General features: G+C 35.9%; 2 protein-coding genes and 1 long non-coding RNA gene across 6 annotated transcripts in view; 1 reads left to right on the top strand and 2 right to left on the bottom strand.

Annotated features, from left to right (window-relative positions):
- The window catches only part of LOC137396283 (protein numb-like), a 35,424-nt gene extending 15,690 nt beyond the window's left edge, over positions 1-19,734 (bottom strand). For both annotated transcript variants that reach the window (XM_068082480.1, XM_068082479.1), the window contains exons 1-7: positions 19,653-19,734; positions 18,348-18,510; positions 15,473-15,547; positions 12,364-12,504; positions 4,427-4,567; positions 700-808; positions 224-437 (exon numbers count right to left, since the gene is read on the bottom strand). In XM_068082480.1, the coding sequence (XP_067938581.1) occupies positions 224-437; positions 700-808; positions 4,427-4,567; positions 12,364-12,504; positions 15,473-15,547; positions 18,348-18,491 (824 nt within the window). In that variant the 5' untranslated portion in view covers positions 18,492-18,510; positions 19,653-19,734. The remainder of the gene's footprint in view (positions 1-223; positions 438-699; positions 809-4,426; positions 4,568-12,363; positions 12,505-15,472; positions 15,548-18,347; positions 18,511-19,652) is intronic.
- LOC137396285 (uncharacterized) overlaps positions 1-24,332 on the bottom strand; it is a 117,013-nt gene that overhangs the window by 47,787 nt on the left and 44,894 nt on the right. The window lies entirely within an intron of this gene.
- The window catches only part of LOC137396805 (nicotinamide riboside kinase 2-like), a 40,798-nt gene continuing 39,000 nt past the window's right edge, over positions 22,535-24,332 (top strand). For 2 of the 3 annotated variants that reach the window (XM_068083115.1, XM_068083117.1), the window contains exon 1: positions 22,535-22,563. The gene's annotated coding sequence lies outside the window, so the exon portion shown is untranslated. Of the gene's footprint in view, positions 22,564-23,056; positions 23,152-24,332 lie in introns of those variants that run through there. The other variant, XM_068083116.1, reaches the window with a different exon arrangement.

Here is a 24,332-nt window from a genome sequence, read left to right as displayed (position 1 = left end):
CGAGCAACCCCTGAGCTAGCAAGGATGGACACGAGCAACCCCTGAGCTAGCAAGGATGGACACGAGCAAAAACCCTGTGAGTAGTGATTCCGATAGTGAGCGACATTATCTGTTGACTATCGAGCAAAAATAGGCATCTTAAACCCCGTATCATGCTTTTGACAACTGAGACATATCTTCAAGTTCTCACGCCACAGCGGCAGCGTTCAGTGTGACCTCTCACCTATTGAGTTTGTTGAATGTGTTGAAGGAGCCCTGACGAAGCAGAAGATTGGCTGAAGCGTGTGGTCGCTCTACTTGAGCTATTTCCATGTTTTGACGAGTAGTGCTTGGTGACCCAGAATTTGAGGCTATAGGCTCGACTACCTTTGTAGACTGTGGGTCAGCAAGACGTTCTGTTAATGTTGCTTGTCTAAAGGAGCCTAGTCTGGAGAAACCTTCAATAAAGTTTGAAAATTTTTTATCTTTGAAATCTATTTTTAGTAGTAAAGCAAAAATAATTCATAATGTGTAAGGAATTCAGGTATAGTAAATGTACACGTCAATTAAATAGATGTCTATGGATGCAGGTATAGTAGATGTATAGCTAAATAAATAGACATCTATGAATGTTCTATGAATACATATAGAGTAGATGTTTATATCAATTAAATAGCTGTCTATGAATGTTTGGAGAATAAAAGGTGAAGTAGGACTCACTAGTTTTGTCATCATTATATGACACTGATACAGCCTCTTTTTCCCTCTTTTGTTTCCTCTCAAGGCAAACCCCAAAGGCGCAACCTACTGCATGGCTCAACCGTTCACCCTGGTAACCAGTCAAAGAAATATGTTAGGTCCTCATGCTACATTAGCCATGAACTATAACCATACTTAACCACTACGCTGTTTTTCTCTCACTCTATATTCAGTCGTGTGCAACATAAACTGGAACCTTTTGTTAAAAAACTAAAACTCTCATAACATTGTTACTCACCAGGAATTTAGTTAATAATCATAGATTATCTATTAAATTAATTCTCATTTTGTCTTATTTCAAATACTCGTATGTTTATCAAACACCTGTAAAATTATGTTTTTGAATCATTATGTAGGCTAAATTCTGAAAATTTCATTTTTATACTGGTTGAAGATAACAATCTGTAGAGATATGATTCACAGAACATCCTTTTTCATTTGCTTATTTCAAGTCATATGCATGAATATAACTTGAGATAATTATTCAAAAACATAATTTCAAAGCTGTTTGGTTTACATATTTGAAATCAGAACAAAATGAGGATTAAGTAAATATATAATTTATGGATATTGACTAAATTCACAATGAGTAACAATCTTGTAAATGAGAATTCTAGTTTTCCAACAAAAGGGTCCAGTTCATTTTGCACACCACTGCATGTATACATTTTAATTTTTTAAATTTGTCAATGTTAAAACCTTTTTGATTGCTCTATTGAATAATCAGAAAATAATTACAGCTGCTAACACAGCCTCTGGCCCACGCACACTCACAAAGTTACATCTACGACACACTGGAAAAGAACTAGTCAATGTAGTTACACCACCAAAAACTTTCACCAATTCAACAGCATCGTAATATCATCATTATAACAAATATTTTACCAGGGGTGTACTGCTCAACCTATTGCCAACATAGTACCACTCCACGAACCCATTACTACAAGACGCTCAAGAATGAGTCGCGTCTGAACAAGCGCAGACTCTCTCACTGAAAATAGTGGCTTCCCTCGAGTAGAAATGCATTCTACTATTCAGTAACTCACAACTCCAATACTGCTATGGGAACTTGACAATTCCAAAGCATGACAAGAGGAAGAGTTTGTTATTGTTAGTGAGATACACAGAGACATGCAACCGAGTAGGCATCCTCTACTAGCCAATGCAATTGGAGAAACGAGAAGAGATAGAGAGCATTGCAATATGGAGAGAAGACAATCACCTTGGGTGGCCCATGATATAAGGTATTGCAATGACTTTACCTAAGTCTAGCTGTGAAAAATTCAAAAGCAAGGAATAATAAACGGTTTTTTAAAATGCTTTAGAAAATTTCTTTGAGCTTATGGAATGGTTGATTTATTAAAACCCAATTGTGTATATTATAAACAGAGTGCATTACATGCATTCCTAAACATGAAGCAAAGGAACACTCATTTATACTAAAGAATGGGCAAGGAGATTTTCTGTACAAATGCACTGAACGCCAATAAGATATCATCTCTCATATAGCAGGGAGACATCTATGACATATAAACACTTCTGTAAAAGAAATGACATTCGAGCATTTATCTAGAAAACTAACAAATAATATTTAATAAGAACAGATAACTCCAAAACTAACACAAACACAGATACGGTAGAGTTAAGCAGAGAGGTCTCAAGCAGAGAAAAGATGAATCTAGCATTTTGGCAGACCCCAGCGGTGGTACACCCCAGCATTGTTGACAGCTTTAGGTTACCAGAGGCTGAGTGTGCATGTGAAAGCATACGTTAGTGCAGTTTCTGCCGTCCAGTAGCCTAGCACAAATTAACAACGAGAGATGGTAAACACGTATACATAGACATAGAAGCTAGTTTATCTAGTCTGCAAAGTGAAACTTGAAACATTAAGTAGCTTTGCATGGTTACATTATATGGAGTGAGGAAAGCTGACAGCAACAACTGGGCAGCACAATATATGACAAGCCTAAATAAATGGAAGGATGCTGGGTCTACTGCTAAGGGCTTTACCGATTCAGAGTTGCCTACTCTAAACCTAAGGTGCCTTGCAGTTTTACCACAGAATTCTGAGTGATTGCTTCGGGTAATGCTTTCCACATTAAAAAGTAGCATCGGCTTTCTGAAAAGTTTACTGTTGTTCCGGTACAATCATCTTGCAACTAGGTTGGACATTCTTGTTTTCAGGTAACTTGGAGTCGTTTGTCCATGATCCACTCGCAACTACATGGTCACTATTGCACTCAATTAAATTGCGGTTATTTTCCTATAATAATCTTGAAACTGTATTCCAATCCTTGTTTTGAATTAATCTGGAGTTGCCCTCCTATAATCGTTTAATTGTGCAACTGTACTCATCGCAATTCCTCAATCAATAATTAGGAAGAAAATGGTGATGTTCTTTGTACTGGTCCCCGCAGCAAGTTTTTAGCCATGCCTGACAAATTTACTGCTAAGGCACTAGAAAGCGACAGAGACAATAGTGTTTAATTAAATAGCTACATTGCTAATGACTGAAGTGCATAACCAATTGAGAAAGAGCAGACAACTCCAACCAAGCTTGACATGACATAAAATATGTAAGACATATGGGTCATGATATCAGAAAGTGGGGTTAAGTTGGAAATTATCAAAATTAAGATAATTGCTCAGCTTAACAAAAGAAAATTTACCAATTTTCCTGCAGAAAATTTTTTGTTTCTATGTTGGTTAGAACTGGTTTTATAGTCAAAAGTTTACATGTATCTTTTTAAAATCGTTAAAACGAGAATCCAGGAAAATAGCGTTTAAAGTTTCAAGTCACGTAACTATTTGTTTACAGTGAGAATCACCTTAGCAACCACTATTAAATTTGGCCATAATTCCACAAATACACAAGTTCTAGGACAGAATTTTATGCTGAATCTGAATATTTTTATTAGAAAGTTCTAATTAATTTATGTTGATAGATAATATTAGCTACAAGTTGATAACCAAACTTTTTTGATTGCAAAAACTCGATTTGTTATTGCGCAAGAATATAGTAACATGTAACATAAAAATACCTTTCACCTCATAGGCAATACAATGAAACTTAATTCTAAATCCAAATAGTTAAATTTGACAAATTTTCAACAGCGTGAAGTTCACTTTCGTGAATGAAATTTCCTAACGCAGTCTGAACTTTTTTTTTCATAACCATCTTCGGCACCGACTGAACATGAAAAATAATTTACACCAAAACCTTCTTCATCAGATAATTCTGCATCAGTGAAATTACAAAGGTGTTCTTCAAAAGTTTCATTTATATCTTTATTATCAATCGTGTCAATGAAAAAAAAACGCTCGTTTGAATTACCCGACACTGTGTTTTATTATTTCTGATTTGCATAGCAACGGCTTCGCGAGGCAAATTTAGGCTGTTTTAAGCTTCTATTAGTTGGGCAGAGTTCAGATTTTGAAAGAGCATACTTGATTGACCTAAATAAACATAAATTTAACAATACAACAAATGCACATGGCATTGAGTTTACTAACCTGCTATTGGTATTACGCAAATTTAATACACGCGACTTAACCCCACTTACAGAGATCGCGGACCCATATACACTCAAATCAGCCCAAAGAAGAACCTAGTTTACCAAAGTAGCTGCGTAAGAAAAACTACAGAGAAAAAAACTAAACAAACATACAGGTTAGGAAAGTAACTAACCGATTCCTTGAGGGCGAGGAACCCGTGACACATCCAGCGACGAGTTGTACCATCCCGACAAATGTAGGAAAAGCCTTTTTCATGATTTCTATCAGGGGCGCAAAATGACACTTTCTCTATTGTCTGATCGACAATAAGACCCTGTCATGAGAGAAAGTGCGAGCAATTATGCAGCTTGACCACATACAGATAATGATACATCTATTATTACAGTTAGTAGTTAAACAGTAAAGATTGTTTGAAATTATGAGGCTTTCTTACTAAGAGTAATCAAACTTGTTTTTGTAAAAGCTACGGCTGGAATAGTTCTTCAATGATTTACAGCTATTTGAACATGGCATGCCAACAATTATATGGCAATGATGATAAGTTTTACCAATTGTTACAAACAGCCCAATGATTAAGAAGATTAGAATGTTGACAAACTGTCAATTATGAACCGTTGCCAACCGGTTACATCAACATAATAATCACTTTTTCAAAAACAAAAAGTTTATGCAATGAATTCAAAGGATTTTCGTACTCAGCTGTTTTTATCATTAGCTTGCGGCTTGATGCTTTTTACTCGAGCGAAATATATCATGGTAAAAAGCTGCTCAACCGGTATTGCTATCACATATTGTTGATGACCTATCTTAGATGACAAATATCCTGATGATACCTCAATAACTAGCTAGAAAATCTTACGAGAATATCATAGCCTTCACACGACAGATACCAATCCTTATTGGTCAACCTATTTGTGAACACCACACATCGTTTACTGGTGCAGGCGTGTCCAGTCAAAGCAAACATCTACACTAATCGATACATATCATCGGTGTGTGTAGCCAGATGTTTATACTAGCAAAAGAGGTAGTTTTAAACGATAGGCCGACTTCAAACAGATATTTTTGATCATTTTTTGTTGTAAATAAGGGAAAATTAAAAAACAACGATGACTAAAGAAGTATTGAAATCTTATCCCTGAGCTATGACCTTATGAAAAAGCTCCATAGAACTGCACAAGTTAGCACAGATATTTGAATCAACAACTCTAACAAAAAATGTCACAAAATAAATTGCTACCTTTGAAATTATTCAGCCTTTAAAGGTTGACTTGCAACAAAATTCACATTACAGTTATTTGGTATCAAAAGATTCACCATGTCTTACTCTGCTGTGTTGTAGGTGCAAAATATGTGGGAATGTGATTACAAGCTCTTAAAAGCTAAAAACCGATCAGTTAATCGCAGCCACACGAGACCGCCATAGTTTGGACTCTCTTTCTAAAACGACTCAAATGTGACGTAGTTGTACAAGATGGTTTCTGTTTACACTTTCATGCAACCTCATTCGTCGAAATATTTTCACAAATATACTTCACGCATTCAATAAAACCACGTCTATCGTTCTTATGCGTCTGTTTCATTGTCATTGTAATGCTATCACTTTTAGCACTGATATCTTATAACTTATCGTAAAAACTCGTTTAATTTTTTAATCTTAGCTCGAAGGAGTACACATCATTGTCTGATAATCATGACGAGCCTGTTGGTCACCTGTGATAATCGAAAAGTGCTGCAGAAATTATTTGCGAAGTATTGGATCACATGATCATATTACGACTTGCCAATTAGACCAAACCGAAACAAAACTGGAACGTAGCGAGCATCTATATTTGATACGGGGTCTTCGGTAAAACCTGAGGTGTTTGTCATAAACTAGTTCTACGATAAGTTTTATATTGAGCTTTTTATTGGCCTTTCAATTCACATAAGAACATCACATGACAAGACAATAACCAAACTGTAATGACAACGTCATCGAAATAAACTGATTCCAATCTAAGGCGGCTTTTCGTTTTTGATCTTTTAAGAGCTTGTAATCACATTTCCACATATGTGGCACCTACAACACAACAGAGTAAGACATGGTGAATATTTTGATATCAAATAACTGTAATGTGAATTTTGTTGCAAGTCAACCTTAAGAAAAGGAGAAAACTCAAAATACAAATTTAATGCGATAATGCATTTATGCTAAGTTAGTACGCACACAAGGAAACAACATATTCTAACAAGCTGGATGCAATATTGATATGTAAGCCTAACAACTAGATGACTGAGATCAAACATTTCACTAAACAAGCTCACTCAACACCAACTAAACAACAAATACTAGATGCGTGTTGGTGGCTTGATGGCCAATAAAACTAGGCCAGAGAGGAGATATTATACACTCAAACACATATTTAAGAACAAATACAACAAATAATATAATATACAAAAATAATGGGACAAAAAAAGTAAAAATGAAGAGCAACTGAATAAGCAGCCGAGCAAAACTATGTTCATTTAATGATTTGGTTATCACAATATTCGTGTACGTAAAATCATGCTTTTCTATAAATAGAAAACATTTATATTTTTACTGTGAGAAAAATTTAATACATCTTTAAATGTGTTATTTCATCGAAAATCTATTCTCAGATAATAAAATAGTGAGTGATTCCAATAAAAATATACAAAATAAAAAATGAAAAATATGCCATTGGCTATGACCAGTCTCAAAATATTATTTTTTCTACAGCATATAGTTTTTTACATCTGCGCTATAAAAGAAAAGTACATTCAGATTGGAAAAACTACCAATATCCATCCTAGTACCAATATCCTTACCCTAATGTTGCTGGATGAAAATCAGAGAATGGTGAACAGAAAATGAAAGCATTTTATGGTGCTAACGATGGGTTAGTCTATGCGCTAGGGTAACCCTAACTGTACAATTTATCGACATAAGAACATACTTGCACAAATCAAAATGAGCTGCGAACATTGTGAACTTTTTCGCAAGACATCCACCTAGGCTAGTTATATTTACTTTGAACCTCGATATATGATGATCATCTCAACATATGAATTTTTTGATATGTACCATGAAATTTGAGCAAACATCTGTCTTAACATATGAAATAATTTTTAACATGAGAGGTGCAAAGTTTCATTATTCCATAAAATCCCTAAAGCTATCTAGTAATAATTGTAAGAAAATGTTTTTTACAAATACTTGTGAGGCCAAAAACCAGATAGATTTTCGAAACCAAATACTTTTAGCGACCTGGTAGAAGGTATGATGCACTGTGCGTGAAGTTTGCATGAAATCAGCCACAAAGAATGGAAATTATAGCGTTTACACAATTATAAAATGTTATTTATTAACATAAATTTATTTTTTCTTATATATAATTAGTTAAACATTGTTTTATAACTTGCACTTGGCTTGATACTATATGCAATCACTGGAAGGATTTATCATATAGAGTCAAGCCATGGAAAGAATAAAAAAAACCCAATGTACTCTAATAAGTATATCCGCTTTTACCTAGAATGATTTTGAGATACAAAGCAAATATTAGACCGGAGTATCTTTGTAAGTTGAGGTTTAACTATAGGCTTATCATATTGCGGAGAGCTACAGTATATTAATCTGTTACAAGCGATTGCACAAGCATTACTTTTAGCAACAACATAAAGTGACAGCTAGCTACTACTCCACTCATATACGGGTCAATAATACATATATACAGTAATCCCTTATTTTTCCCGGTTAATCGGAACCAGCGCCCAGTGAAAAGTGAAAATCTGGAAAAGATAAACTACTAGACTCTTTTGTATCCAATAAAATCATTGGATTTATTATCATGGTTTCATTAATATTTTTTTCTAATTAATCTAATTAATTTTCTCTCATTAATCTTTAACATTTTTCTCCTTTTCTTGTGTTCCTAAGACAATTTTCAGGGTTGATGACGTTTAACTCTTTCGCTACCATAAGTCGATGTATCGGCTTTTGCGGTAACATAGGCACAGGCCATAAGCCGATGTATCGGCTTATTTCTGTTGATAGTGACAGTGAAACTCTATTGATAAGCCGATGTATCGGCTTATCAATAGGGTTTCACTTTTCTTTTCATTACGAAGCCTACACATAAGCTAGACCAATCAAATTTCGTTTCCAATGAAACAACCTTGTTGCCAATCATGTGCAACCAATCGAAAATCTTTTTGCTAAGCAATTCCATTTCTAATTATTTTTCAAAACAGGAAAACCAGATCGCTGTTGTCATGGCAATAAGAAATTCATTGCATTTTTTCAATGCAAAGGAAGCGTCAAAAATTTTTCGAGAGTGAGATTCACTAAACAATTTTTTACTTATTTTGTAGAGAATTTTGTTTTGAATATGATGCATTTTGCAGTAAAACAATATATGCATTGATTCTCGAGATATGGCATAAATACTAGCGGGTATATCGAATTTCCAAAAATTCGTTTGAATTTGGTCAGAATAGTGATTTTTGCGCAGTAGCGAAAGAGTTAAGAGGCTTGATAAAGGGTGTCACAAACACATTGCTTTGGTGATAAGGAAAGCAGCGAAATGCGGCAACCATTATCACTTGATGGTGAAGGGATCTCGCTGGAAAAAAGTATGAAGAAATTTATTAACACAAATGTTTTCATTAATATTTTTCACCCGTGAAGTGCTCAAGCCATGAAAGCCGAAACACCAAGTATAGATGGATTACTGTATGTCGAGTATCAAGAAGCTGAAAATGATTACAAGCGATATTATATAGATAGCACACGTCTAGACAGAATATATATATAGAATATAGCACATTCCTGGCACGCTCGGACAAAATGCGCTTCTACGAAAGACAATGCAAAAACTGTGCATAGCTTTTGAAGTACTTCATGGGCTTCCACCTATGAAAGATTGCAGAAAAATGTGTTTTCACATAAATTCTATCTTGTCAACAAACAGCAGTTAAAGCTACGATTAAGAATTATTCTGCAGTAATCCAACTCGAGGGGATTTCTTATAGATATTAACTTTATTTACAATGGTAAATGCCGTTTAGAGCAAATTTAGATCATCAGGCAAAAAACACAAAACAGTAAAGTAAATTACGTGTATTGAAAGAAAAGCTAGTTTTGCCTAATGCTGTTCTATAATGTAAATTAGCAAGATGTTAGCATGTGGTATAAGGTGTGGTGGTTTTTTGTGGGAAGTAGAAATGTAATGGATGGTCAGGCAGATCGAAGATACGATCTGAGTATTTTGGACAGCGATTATCTAAAAACATGTTCAGCTGCTCAGCATCAAGGGCATTTAGACACTGATCCTAACTATAAAGAGAACCAGTTTAGCATGTGAAATTAGGGATGAATTCCCTGTGAGTTTGTCACTAAAAATCAAAAACTAAACATCCAAAAGTAGAGAAGTCGCATTAGCCAGGACCATGAAATTCAACCTGCCCAGCGTCCAATCAGCTCATATTGACTAAATATGGATGTTTCTGTAGTCGATTAGACACAATTCAGGGTAGTTCACTTTAAATTCTAATATATATTTATGCTCTAGTATTGGTTTCTAGTAACATATACTCAGCCGTATCTAAAGGAATAAGTCTTTTAGCGAATCAATGCTTAGTACTCTATTCAGACCGGTCCCGCTTACTCGAAAGTTTCTCAAGTTGAAAATAGCTTCATGTAATAGAAACACAACAGGAAGTGTTTTAGCCTCTATTATTTTTCTTCCTTCAGTATCTGATGGCCGTGAAAAAAGACGTTTTGGCACAAGTTTATGAAACTATTGAGCAAACATTTTGTGCTGAAAACGATAAACATTTCTCCTTAGCATTTAGTGCTGCATATTTATTATCACAAATCTGACTTGTAGCAGCAGACATTACAAAAATAACTGTTACTGAAGAGTGTGCACCAAGCTACAACTATATTGCTAATTGTTATCATCATAATTTCGATAGTAATAAGCTTCGATCAAAACTTCCAAAAATTTTGGAAGTTTCGGTTGAAATCCCAAAATAGATGAAAAGCACAAAAATATTTGTCCGAAACGCGGAAAATTGTCAAAGCTGTGCATGCAAACCAAAATCTTCGACAAAATGCTTACAATTGACTGAAATGATTATTAGCGAGCATAATTTCAGCAGCGTTCGCGATTTGTTTGCAACTCACTTTTGCCTTGAAGGAAATTTTATCTCAATCTGAATAAAAGTCAAATGGAATTGATGTAAGTTCAGGTGTGCTACAGCAAATTTATAGTAACACAACTGTGTTCGTTAGAAAAACTGTAACCTAAGCATGCAGAAAATGTGCTTGTTAAAAAATTTATTCTTAGTCGTCTATATATTATCCATCTTCAAAAATTAGTCTTTCCAAAAAGATAGTGAGGCTGCAGAGCATTGAATGGAATACCGGGTAGGTTAAACTCGGATGATTACGATTGCACAAACAAAGACCGCATAAACAGGTTATACTTGATAGCGCAAGAATGATTTGATTGTTTAACTTCGATATTTCCTGGCTGATTATGTTTGCTTGAGAACAAGCTTGAGTGAAGAGACCTGTATATTAGCATCATCACCTGACAGTTTGTATATATATTTCTTATATCACATATAGAAAGGAACTTGACTAACTTCAGTTATAGCTATTGTCTAGTGCCTCCAAAATGTAAGTTTATTTAGAATGACATATTGATGCCAGGTGATAAATCAACTATGGTGAGATGCAGCAAGACTTCTTTTATCAGTTCAAAAACCAACTGCCACTAACGATTTAAATGCATGACTGGAATACTATGATGTGAAAACATCTGTAAATATATGTTAGTGTAATGCAAGAGAGCGTGTTGCATCTAATCGACCAATTTCAGGCCATTATAAGCATTAGTCTTCTTGTAACTTAACAAAATGGAGATTTGTATTTTACATCCAACTCGAACACATCTACAGATTCAACTATCTAGCTGTTAATGTCTACAGATTCCACTATCTAGCTGGTAATGTCTGCAGATTCAACTATCTAGCTGGTAATGTCTACAGATTCAACTATCTAGCTGGTAATGTCTACAGATTCAACTATCTAGCTGGGGACATCTACAGATTCAACTATCTAGCTGGTAATGGCTGCAGATTCAACTATTTAGCTGGTAGTGTCTACAGATTCAACTATCTAGCTGGTAATGTCTACAGATTCAACTATCTAGCTGGTAATGTCTACAGATTCAACTATCTAGCTGGCAATGTCTACAGATTCAACTATCTAGCTGGTAATGTCTGCAGATTCAACTATCTAGCTGGTAATGTCTGCAGATTCAACTATCTAGCTGGTAATGTCTACAGATTCAACTATTTAGCTGGTAATGTCTGCAGATTCGACTATCTAGCTGGTAATGTCTGCAGATTCGACTATCTAGCTGGTAATGTCTGCAGATTCGACTATCTAGCTGGTAATGTCTGCAGATTCGACTATCTAGCTGGTGATGTCGCTGTTAACTCTATATGGCAGCAAGACAAAGGTGGATAGCTACAGGATCTTTCCTTTATAAGTCCACTGACATCTTTCTTCATGAATTGTTGACTCAAACCAAAGTAAGGCATCCTTGTAAAGAATAAACAGAGTTTGTCCTTGAGGGTCAGAGTCTCAATCTTGTTCCACTACATTATTTCATTTATTGTCATGAACTATAACTGTTTTGCTAGCAAAAGCAGATGTTAATATTAGGGATGGGCCGTGATTGGTTGAGACATTTAAGAACTTGGACCAGCATTTTTAAAGAATGGCAGAACCCTGGTACTCTTGCACCAAGAGCACCAAGGCTACCTTGGTGAGACGATAGATGCTTTTGAAACGGTTACAAAACTTAGAATTACGTGTTAGCTGGCTACAAGATGACTTTGAAATGGAATGAAAATTAGTGATTACAAATAAGGCTCCCCTGCGTAACATGGGGCTAGTACATTGTTTCCCTTCACCCAACTCAATACAACCTTCCACAGTAATGGAGTGGATGTGTAGATGGGAAAAATGCTGGTATTTAGAGCATTTTCAAGCGTGTGAGAAAGAAGCTGCAGAGCGAATGATATTACCTGCCCGTCATCGGCTGAGACCCCTGCTTTATCCTCTATGACCCGCAACGAGTCACCCGACACGTATATTATTGCTTGCACAACTTTCTGACGCTTTTTTACCTTCTTTCGGAAGCTAATACGATGGGACTTCTTGGCATTCTGGAAAGGAAGAGCGTGCTAGCAATGCACCAAGCGAACACTCAAAAAACGCAAACTAAAGCTAAACAATATCTAAATTATAGACAACGAAATAGGAATCCTACTGGTGACAGAGTTCATTCCCAATAAGAATATTTGTAAGTCCAAGGGAATGCACTTGCTGATCACCATATTCGATCACCAGATTTCCATGCTGTGGAGTGCTATGCAAATAAATCACATCACCAGATATGCACTTCTTTAGATTAGACCACCAAAGCCATTCTAACAGGAGCAAACCCAATTTGGAAAACTCAATAAGCGTGGTCAGTGTTGTGCGAGACAAAAATTTCAAACTACTTGCTAGTGTGGAAATCCAGTGATGAGAGGGCCAACAGTGGAAATGAGAGGAGTTGTCACCACATGCCAAAATACATGCATTGAAGAACATATGAAATATCTAATTTGAATTTTCTACGATCAGTGACATAGTTGTGATTCTAGCACAACAAAAAAAGTAAATTAAAAAGAACTGAAATAAAAGTCAATGCCTTTTAGCAAAAGTTGTGATGCCATCAAAACCTTTGCCACCTTACCACGATGTGTTACTCTGGCAACATCTACATCCACACGGTGAGCTATTAATATACTGTTAGGCAATTTTATATATATGGTCTTCAAAATCAGAAAAACTAGAAGTGTATTTTTAAGAATCGAGTGAAAGCTTTCGTTACGAAGCATGCTTTGGAAATGGAGGTGACAACTCCCACGCACCTCCTCACACAACTTTAATGGAGAATTACAACAGTCAGCGGGATACAACATCCTAGGAATCAAGCATGTCAAGCTGCAGCGATGTCCACTACCTTACTGATCTCATCAACAACTCTCAGGGCGTCCCCTGACACGTACAATACCGCTCTCTGGAACTTTCCTTTGCACGCCTGTTATATACATGGCATACAGTGTTCTGAAGTGATCATACATCAACAACAACATAATGCGAAGCTACATATTTAAATGACCTCGTAGAGCAGTCTAACCTAAACAGCTTGGCGGTATCGATTTATAAACAATCGTGACAGCGGTATATGTAGCTACCTATAGCGGAGAACATACATTTATACCTACATATATTTGAGAACAAGGGAAGAAAAAGACGATAGCATACTAGAGTAAACAGACCAACAGTAACTTTGGTTGTACAGTAGGCGCTCCTGCAACGTAAATAATCCGTTCTAGGAACGTTTACGTTATAAAAACAGTAAAATACATGTAAATTGCCTAATCCGTTCCAACATCTTTCCAAACTCATCCCTTTGTCCATGCACAAAAAAACTTGACTTAACTCGTTTAGTTTGTGTGCTGTGCCGTAACTACAGTATTATTGGTTTGCATCGACAACTTTTTTCCTTTTTATGATCAATCTAACTGGTTTTATAGACCATGATTGCCATAATTTTACAACAAGTCGATGGGCATATTTTCGAAGTCCATCTACAACGAGTTGCTTATTTTTTTAAACAGCAAAGTCTATTCTGCAAAGTAAAACTAATAACCAATGTTTTGTACGCATACAATAAGGCAAAACAACATATTTATCAAGGCGGTTCTACCTGGCCGTCGTCTATCTGTATCCAGGGGGTCAAGGTTAGGATAACCTTTGACGATACTTCAACTCGTGATAGTCAGATCGGTAGATCAATGCTGTAACGCCTGCACCAATTGATCGCCTTCGTATTTATGAACAATTGCGCAGCTATGATACTCTCCTTTTTGTCGACATATTTAACGATCTATTACGATGAACTAGAATGTCGCGACAGTTATATATAACGCTATACGCACAGCGGTTTTTCTTTCGCGAGTGCAATGAGATAAACTAACATTAAAATAAAATTTGAAAACTCGCCCAACTTGACACTTTAACTTATATGGAATTTTTTACGTAGTAGAAAGGAAAAACTTCACATAAATTGTTTACGTTATCTGGAATTTACATTATAGGAGCGTCTAGTGTATAGAGATTTGGTCATGATTTTTAGTTACCCTCAATACCAAGGGCTAGCCTGTAATAAGATCTACAATAACCTCTCACTTTTTACGCTTAACTGGTACTCCCTGCGGTAAGGGAAAATCCATGAAATAAAAACTAATAAATTCATACCTAATAAAGTTACTTTTTTATTAGTTGTCAGTATTTTCCTCATTTTTAGGTTCATTACATGATTTTGAGAGCCATAGGAACTTAAGAGGCATGATGAAGGGTGCCACAACCCCTTGACACTTTTACATTTCACAAAACCTAACGGAAAAATAGTGAGCCACGACCGCTGCTATCACAATAATACCTACAGAGTGACCTCAATGGTCTACAGTATGACCGAGATGTATGCATTTGACTTTTATTCATTTTCGTGGATTTTTAATGAATATATTTTACTAAGTACCCCTAAGTACTGAGGGGTTACTGTATATTCTAGCATATATACCTTTTTTCCGAGACTAATATATCAAATTAAATTTTGAAATAAAAATTCTTAGTAAAAAGCTATGACAAACTAGTTATTAAAGTGTTTCAAAATGTGTACTTTATTATTGAATATCAACAAACAACTCACCCTCCCAGATTACTCTTACCAACACCTCACTCTATCTGAATACAACTACCAAAATCTCAGTACACCTGAATAAATCTACTAACATCACATTATAGCTGAATAAATCTGCCAACATCTCAATTTACCAGAATACATCTACCTACATTTCACAGTGTGAGGAATTGTAATCCGTTGGCTCATGCAATTTAAGTAAGTGAATACGAGAGAAATCGCTTGTAGCCTGCCAACCGATACTTCAGCTCTTTGCCTAAGGTATGCCAGTAATGTCACTTTGTTATTATTTGATACAAAACAGCTTTCATCAGCACAAAAATGATGAGACCAATCTAAACATCAGAGTGACAGAAAGTGAGATAAAATGGACAGACCTGCCGGAGAGTTTTGTGAGCTTCTTCGCAGACCTGCATCCCTCGCGACTCGTATACCTCCATACACCCGAGATACTATAAAAGAATGTAATACTTTGACCTTCTAAATGAACTATATACTAGAAATTCCAAGTCTAGAAGTGTCACCAATACATTGCAGCTTATATTTGCACTGCCTATGAGAAATGGTGGTAAGGAAAAGAAAAGAGTCAGCCATAAAACTGGCCAGGCCAAGAAATTTTCTCAACATGTATTCTTTAGAACATAATGATTAGGCGATTCACAGAATGAATGAAAAACAGTAGCATGTAAAAAAGCCATGAAACCGCACAGTTACAACAATTCTCAGCTTCCATTTCGAGATGATGTGAAATATGGCCATTCCCTTTGATCACCTAAATGAGCTCCTACAGCAAATGTCAAGTACATACTTATAAAAATGGTGTCGGCTAATGCTGCAGTTTTCACACGTTCCAATATGATACCTAGTTAGATATTATTAAGTCTTGAGGCAAGTCATTCACTCGTCCGCCGACATGTCATCATCTAGAGAAAAATTCCTTCCCCTAATTGCTCTTCGTAAACAAAAGCTTAGTAACAAATCTAAACTTAAACCCAGTTTCCTCTGATTATTTCACATGAATAGTAAAATCACCGCCCCAGTCCCAGTCCGCTCCCTCATGTATTATAAACCTCATTAAGTCAGCAGCAAACGTGAGCCACAAAATACTCTCCCAACAGCTACTCAAGTTAAACACGGAACATCTGAGCTGACTAAAAGTGAGATCCATCATTTATGCCAACAAGAGACACTGATAGAAAAATAATTAATAAGCTAAATTCTCATCGGCCTGGGTGTTGCATTGCTGGTTGCAAGTCGCTGGTTGCAAGTCGCTGGTTGCAAGTCGTTAGCTGCAAGTAGCTGTAGTTCACAAAAATTGAATGTTACTAAATCTATGTTAATTTCCTTATATTAACAAGGTAAATATTTAGATTAACAATTTATTTCAAGTGCTTGCAATTTATTTCAAGTGCTTGCGATGGTGTCAAGATACGACGTTTTAAACGAAATACGATTTAACACTGATCTACAAAAAACCTTTTTTAAGACCGAATTATCAATGATAACTGCACTGTAGAGAGATTGGTTTAGCTCTTTAACCTCATCAAAAAGGAGTATTGAATGGTGAAAGCCATTGATAAATATTGAGGGATGCTATTGCTATTGAGGGATGGCAGAGGGAGTTTCTGACACGATTCTGCTATTTCAACTAAAGAAATGTTTTCTCTTTCAAAATGCTTTTCATCAAACTGTAGTCTCTTTTCAGGATTCTATTTATTCCCCAAATGCTACATAAAATTTCAGCTTTTTATCGTCTGATGCAGCCAAATAGATTTTAGATGTAGTGACACCTCTTGAATGACTAGCATAACCACCATCCTGAATTAAACCAAAATGATTCCGCGCTTCAAATTGGCAATTGAAATATACACTACAGATGACAATATTATGCTGTAAATGCCTACAAGCTCCGAGCTGTAAAACTTTTAAAACACAAACACCTCACTTTGTTTTTAACTGGATCAAAGGAGCGTCCAGCATAAACTTGGAGACTTTTTACCTCAAAATGCATAATGTTATGCAGCTGGTACTGAATATGTCAATCGTATTAAATCATATCCATACCATATTATAGCGATAGAAAATGCTAATCATCAGAGTCAATATGATAGAACGCGTTTACGTTACAACTTATGTAAAGCATAACTCAGAGAATCCTTCAGGAAAGACAAATATAGAGCTCCAATATCATCATTGATCACTATATGTAACAAATGGCATGAATTTGTCAACAGACATATGATATAAGATTTGTTATGAATTATCTATACAAAAAATACAGTTCATCATAAATATTTCATCAGCCATTACTCTTCATATAGCGGATAACGCTTAAATTAGTGTTTCATATACAATTATCATGTCGTGAGTAGGTGCACAGGTTTCACTACTTGCCCTACTTATTTTAATACGCATAGTTAGCGGAATGATCCACGCATGAAGTGTCATGCGAACGAATACTTCAACCTAACATAGCAAAAGTAAAATACATCACTAAACAATTCACATTGCATTCCTGTCTCCCTGCTGAATCATACACCACATGGTCACACAGTTTCCCCTAATGAAACATTAATATAATAATTTATGCTCTTAATTCACTAATGCATGTCATTTTGTCACATTCACTCTATTCTATTTGCCAGCCCAAAAAACATCTTGCATTGATGTGAGCACTGACATGCTGAACACTATGCTGATGGCTGTGGCATTAGGTCCAAGAGTTACATCATTTATTCCGAACACTTTGCAAGTCTGAGGATCTGATTATAGTAGTAGAAAATGCCCCTTTTACTGTCAGAAAATTCATTGCTGCAATATTATTTCTGTCTAAGAAAAAAGATTGCTGGAAATAGTCAATAAAAAACTTGTGTAAACATTTCATCAGGGAGAAAAAAATCATTACGCTATACCACTCTGCGTAGCTAGTGACCAAAGACAGTTCAGAGCTATACCACTCAGCGTAGCTAGCGACCAAAGACAGTTGAGGGCTATACCATTCAGCGTAGCTAGCGACCAAAGACAGTTCAGGGCTATACCATTCAGCGTAGCTAGCGACCAAAGACAGTTCAGGGCTTTCAGAGCATCAGCATGATCGTGAGCCAGTCTGACGCAGCTCTCTAGATACCGAAAGCAGCAAGAACAAAGGCTAAATATCAACCGTCCTTATGCTCATGAGCAAAGTATCGAAACCAATTTGTCCTTAGTTATATGTGCCACTATTGCTAAACATTTTGTGTCTAAATAGTTTACCTTGACCTGGAAGCTGCAGGTTCCATCTCGAACCTTGTTATCATCCTCTTGCCATTGGTGTGGTTGCGCTGACTCAGTTTGTTCTTGCGCCTTTCGTTTTTTCTTGCGCGAACGGAAACTCAGAGTTCTCCGAAAGCGATCCATCAAAGGGATGAGAAGGTACCTGCTAAAAAATCTTTGTAATTGAGAAGAGTTAGACAGCTGGCCATCAGCCACAATGCTCTTTTGTTACCGAAAAAGGTGATATAATCTAGCAGCTGACAACTAAGCAGTTTAGTTTCTTTCTTGCATTTCATCCATTACACCTGGCCTGACTAGGGTGAAAAGTTGAAATTTCATCACCACTGATTGCCAGATAGCTAATCTTGCTCAGTGGCTATCATAGTTATGAAGAAGACAGTTCTAATAGCAAATAAAGTGAAACAGATTTTAACTTTGGCAGATTAAAAAAAAAATGTAATATATATTTAAATCTTGCTTTTTTGTAATTTTAAAGCTCAATCTAAATCTGATCCTTATAAAATTATGTTATCGCCTTTTTAACGTCAGATACACTGTACACAAAAAACTAAGGCACTAGCAGACAACTCCAGGAGGATTCAACAATATTCAAAACTGTACATTTTGATAGAGCCTGGCAGATGACCAAGTGATGACGAATGACGAATGAATGATTCTCATGAATGACCAATTGACATCAGCTTAAAGCTGATGTTTAACAAAGTAATGCCAATTATCTGTAAGATAATCAAAATTTTGGAACTTTGACTTTTGAACTCAATCAATATAAGCCCTTAAAGACCAGTTCACACTATATCGCCGTATCTCGGCGATAACAATGATTTCAGTCAATAACTTCGGTGATAACAATGTTCACATTATTATAAACAAACGCTGTTGTTTGCTTCAATTTTAACTTTTCCCGAAGGAACCTCATTTTTGCCACGTGTTCGAATCGAATACTAGATAGATAAAAAGAGACAAATACTCAATGGATAAAGCTATCCGCAACAGCGAATCCCCTTTGCCAAAATGGTACGCATTGTACAGGTGGTCGTTGATGCTCGGCGAACTATCGTGAAAGTTTGACAGCTGCAAACTCTTCCGATGTATCCGCGTTTCATCATCGACGCCATCGGTTCACGATGTACATAGCCGACGATGAACGCCAAATAAACAACAGCAATATAGTGTAAACCAGTATATATTGAACAAGAACAAGTACTTGTAGAATTAACTAATCGATGGTCACTAATTTACAACTTGCTTGTCAACTTATTAGCTAATAGTCAAAGCATTTGTCACCTTCAAAAACTTCCCCGTAGCTGTACTCTCGCCAAATATACAGTTTCAAGTTTCAACATGTCATCTAAAAATTTAATGAATGTCAAATAAGTTATGGCATTGTGCAATGAAAATTGATAAGCGCTTCCTAAAGGCCATTTGAAGATGAGTCATTGTTCACTTACAAAATATGAGCTATAGATTGAGCTATAAATACTTATGAAACGCTCGCATATCAAATACGATGAGACAAAGCCTACAAAAAAGGTGTAATATGATATTTCCATTCTTTTTAAGTTTTCCTAAAGTGTAAATATTGTTTAGTAACATCTAGTTCATGTAAAGACTAAGATAACGCATAAATACTAATACATTAAAATCGTTATACATGTACGACATACAAGAGTACCGCCATTGTCTATCATGTACTACAGAGCAATATTAGCAAAGACACAGGTCATCTCTGACGAGATGATCGACGCGAAGACATTCTAAACATTCATCGAGTTTAAAAAAGTTTGTGGAAACACAGGGTTTTTCTATAGTATAAGCCATTCAGATAACTTACTCAACACAAAGAGTGATTCGCAATTTCATTTTTAGAAAAACTCAGGTATTTAACAATAAAATTTGAACTACAACACTTGCTGATATGGAATTTAATTAAGTTTGTTAATAACATTCCAAGAAAATATTGTAGGGCCTATAACGAATGAGACGGGTTGTATTTAGTTTGCAGACTGCCTAATAAAGTGACATCACCATAACAACGGTTTGGCAATTGACAAAAGCTGATAGTTAAAGGAAGTTGTCAAGTCAATGAAGGTGCTTTTATTTGCATGTGTTACATATGCATTAAGTTGATCTTCAAATAAATTATGTTGCTGATAAATGGTAGTACTTGACTGTTTGTGACACCTCAGATAAAACATTCTGTTCAATGGCTTACACCTCTCAGACACAATAATTCCAGACATGAGAAATGATTTATCTCCCTCCCCTTTTATCTCCTTAGTTAACCTGGCAGGTATACAATGCACGAAGCAAGGTAAATCAGGATTAATCAAGATTGCACTGTAGTAGATACTGACATGAGCCAAGTCTACCTGACCAGTTGTTTGATAAAAATCTATGTCTAACCGTTTGTGGTAAGAGTTGGACCCAAGTTTACTTGCAATGACCAAAATGTTGGTAAGCAAATCAAAATTCTGCAATAAAAAAAGAAAAAATGGAAACACTCAACTAAACCCTAACAGTGTTTGTGAATAATCACTATAATCATCCATTATGACTTATGAAATATTGGCAGCCAGCAGCAAACTTTATTGGTGAGGCATATTGAGCCACCTAAAGTGTTACTGGTGTGAATACTATGAAAGAATAATAAAATAGCATACAATAGAAAAGATGAAAGAAATTAACTTTTTACATCATACAGCGAAATGAATTTATATTTTTCCATTGTGACACAACATGCACACAAAAAAATTGTGGGTTACAACTGTCATTCATGTCATTGTCTTGTTGACTAATATTTTGTTAAATATTTTCTTGTTTTAGAATGGAGACCGAAACGAGCTCCCTTACTGATAATTAAGGCGACAATGAATGCAAAATATGTTCTGACTGTTTGAAAATAATGGTTGGCTTAAAAGAATTGTTCACAAAGAATGACAATATGCACTAGTGCTAGATATATTAGCCGAATGCATGTGAATTATGTTCATGAATTGACACTACACTGTTGAGAAAACACTTAGTAAACAGACAAGCTTTTGCCACCTCTCAATCCACTATAAATAATTTCCTAAAATACCATTGCCTCATAAGCATGGTATATTAGTTTGAAATGAAGAACAAATTTATGCGGTGAAACAAAAGAAATGTATAGTTTATTCTCAACGAGCTAGATAACTAGCTAACTAACAATCTGCAAGAGAAAATGTTTTAGGTGACCGACTTTGGATAGTTACAGAAACAACGCAACTAAGCATTCCACACAAACGGTCTACTACAAAGCCAAAATCAAACTTACATATTCCTTACACCAGTACAATCAACATATTTACAATAGCAGACTACAATACTAATCTAAATCATTATACAATGCCCCTGTAACCATACCTGCCAACTCTCACGCATTGGGCGTGAGACTCACGCAATTACACCAAAGTAAAAATAAAAATGCGTGAGATTTTTGCCCCAATTTCTACAATTTTATATATACTATCATTGATACATCAATTGCCCCAAAACCAAATCTCACGCATTGCCCCACTCTTGGGTTGGTAGGTCTGCCTGTAACCATGACTAAAATCCTAACCAGTTATGCAGATAGCAGAAATATCTCACCATGATCGTCATAGAAATTTTGCACAAAGCTGCCATTACAATCAAAATAAACCAAAACTCAGAAACTGCAAAAATTTAACTTGAGGATTATTTAGTCTAAAGTCAGCTGTAAAACAGCTATTCCTACATGTGTCGTCAAAACAACTCAAGCTTACAGCCTAGCAGCGCAGATACAACACCCAAGGCTTTTCGTCATAGCGGCATTAACTAACAATAACATATAAATAAAACCGTTAATTAAGTATGTGATGCTGAAATAAAATATCAAACAATTCTATAAAAAATCTACTTGAACGCTAACAAAAGTTAGCCGAAAACTAAACAATTCGTAAGCTGACCCAATTATTAACTAACCTCGCTTTCAATAAGGCAGCGAGCCGAATTAAAACTTGCGTTTAAATACCCTTGGATCCTGCAAATGTCAGTCAGCTAATATGTCTTAGTATAAGTAACTGTGTGTACGGTAGTTTTACGGGGATAGCTTAGTACACTAAATGTAAGCCTAAGAGACTAGCTCCCAAGTATTGGAACTTTTTAGGTAGGTCCATGGGTTAGAGTTCAATGGACGCGCAAGCGTATGGTAGGTCGTTTCAAGAAGTTAGTAAGAGTCAATTCGTTTTACTAGTAGCGGCTGGCGTTATTGCATTATGTCGAGCTTTTACGTTCATTGTAGACCAGTAATATTTTGTTCGATAGTTTTTTTGTATAAATAGTTCAGCCATTGACAGCAGCTTGATGAAGAAGGTTGAACAGAACACCTAAATGGAATTGTTGAGACTTGGAATGGCACATGGACGTCATACATAATCTGCCTAATTAACCGGATGTTCTTGCGATGACAAAGTAACAGCAACATACTTGAAGCACATTGTACAAGCCACTATTGCTACTAAAAAAACTTCCATTCTTAATAAAAGCTGGCTGTGTCACCAGACCTGCCAACCCAAGAGTGGGGCAATGCGTGAGATTTGGTTTTGGGGCAATTGATGTATCAATTGCCCCAATGTATCTAACAACAAAGAATGAGGCTACTTATGAAAGTACTAAGCAAAGAAGATATACATCCTGCACTCACAGAATCTTATGACAAGCTCATTACCATACCAACAAACTTTATACAAACTAGATCTCAAAGACACGGAGTTCCAATCACTCTACAAACAAACAGGTCACTCTTCCACAATAGCTTTTTACCAAAGACAATACGAGACCTTAAATTGCAGACCTCTATGTAACATTAATTCATAGATTCTAATTATGAAACCAATTACTGGAACATTGTTTTACAAAGAAAAAATCCATTTGGGTCTAATTGAGGCACGCCCCTTACATCCCTAGGTGGTTTAGCGTGAAGAATCCTACGAGGTAATGATAGTATATATAAATTGTGGAAATTAGGGCAAAAATCTCACGCATTTCTCACGCATTTTCATTTTTTCTTTGGGGTGATTGCGTGAGTCTCACCCTCAATGCGTGAGAGTTGGCAGGTATGTGTGTCACCTCGATTTATAAAGGAGGCAGCCCGGAGCTAGCCGACAACTATTGCTCCATATCACTCTCAAGTATCCTTTTTAAGTTGACAGAGCACATCTTACTTCATTACCTAAAAGCAGATCTTGATCGACCATTATCTTAGTATTCGCTAATATACAGCATGGCTTCATGAAAAAAAATGTCTTGTGAGACACAGCTAAGTGCAAACTTTAACAATATGATTGAAACAGTTGAGGCATCCTCTATAATCCACTCTGTAGCACTGGATTTTAAAAATGTCCTCGATAAAGTCTCCAGGGCTGATGCACCAAATATGGTGACTTCCTGATCTAAACTACTGGCTCATAAAATGAAGCCAGGATTTTCTGGCAAACAGAAGACAGTGAATTTTCATAAGAAGACCAGTGTCTTCAAAGATGACACAAAGTTCTGGTTTTTTAGAGCTCACTTCTTACACCAAAATCTTTTATTATATACGTACAAGCTTTCCATGGAGTTGCGAGCTGCAATACCAGTCTCTATGTAAATTATAATTTATAAATACCAAAGTAACTACTGAATTGATGCTACAACGAGTCACCTCAACTTTAATATAAAAAACTAAGTGTTTGCTGAATGGATGGCATCTTTTAATGACACCAAATGCCATGTTACTAACTTTGTTAACTGGACTTTTTGTCCGGCTTACAAACTAAGGAAATGCCATGTTACTAACTTTGTTAACTGGACTTTTGCCTGGCTTAAAAACTAAGGAATACTTGTCTAGACTGAGTCAGCTACCCATAATATCTGAGAATCATCAGGCAATCGAACTTGAAATTTAATCAATACAAAAAATATTAAAAGGCACTGGGT

The sequence above is a fragment of the Watersipora subatra genome, chromosome 5 (genome assembly GCF_963576615.1).
Source record: "Watersipora subatra chromosome 5, tzWatSuba1.1, whole genome shotgun sequence".
NCBI lineage: Eukaryota > Metazoa > Bryozoa > Gymnolaemata > Cheilostomatida > Watersiporidae > Watersipora > Watersipora subatra.
This window is presented reverse-complemented; position numbering and strand designations above follow the sequence as displayed.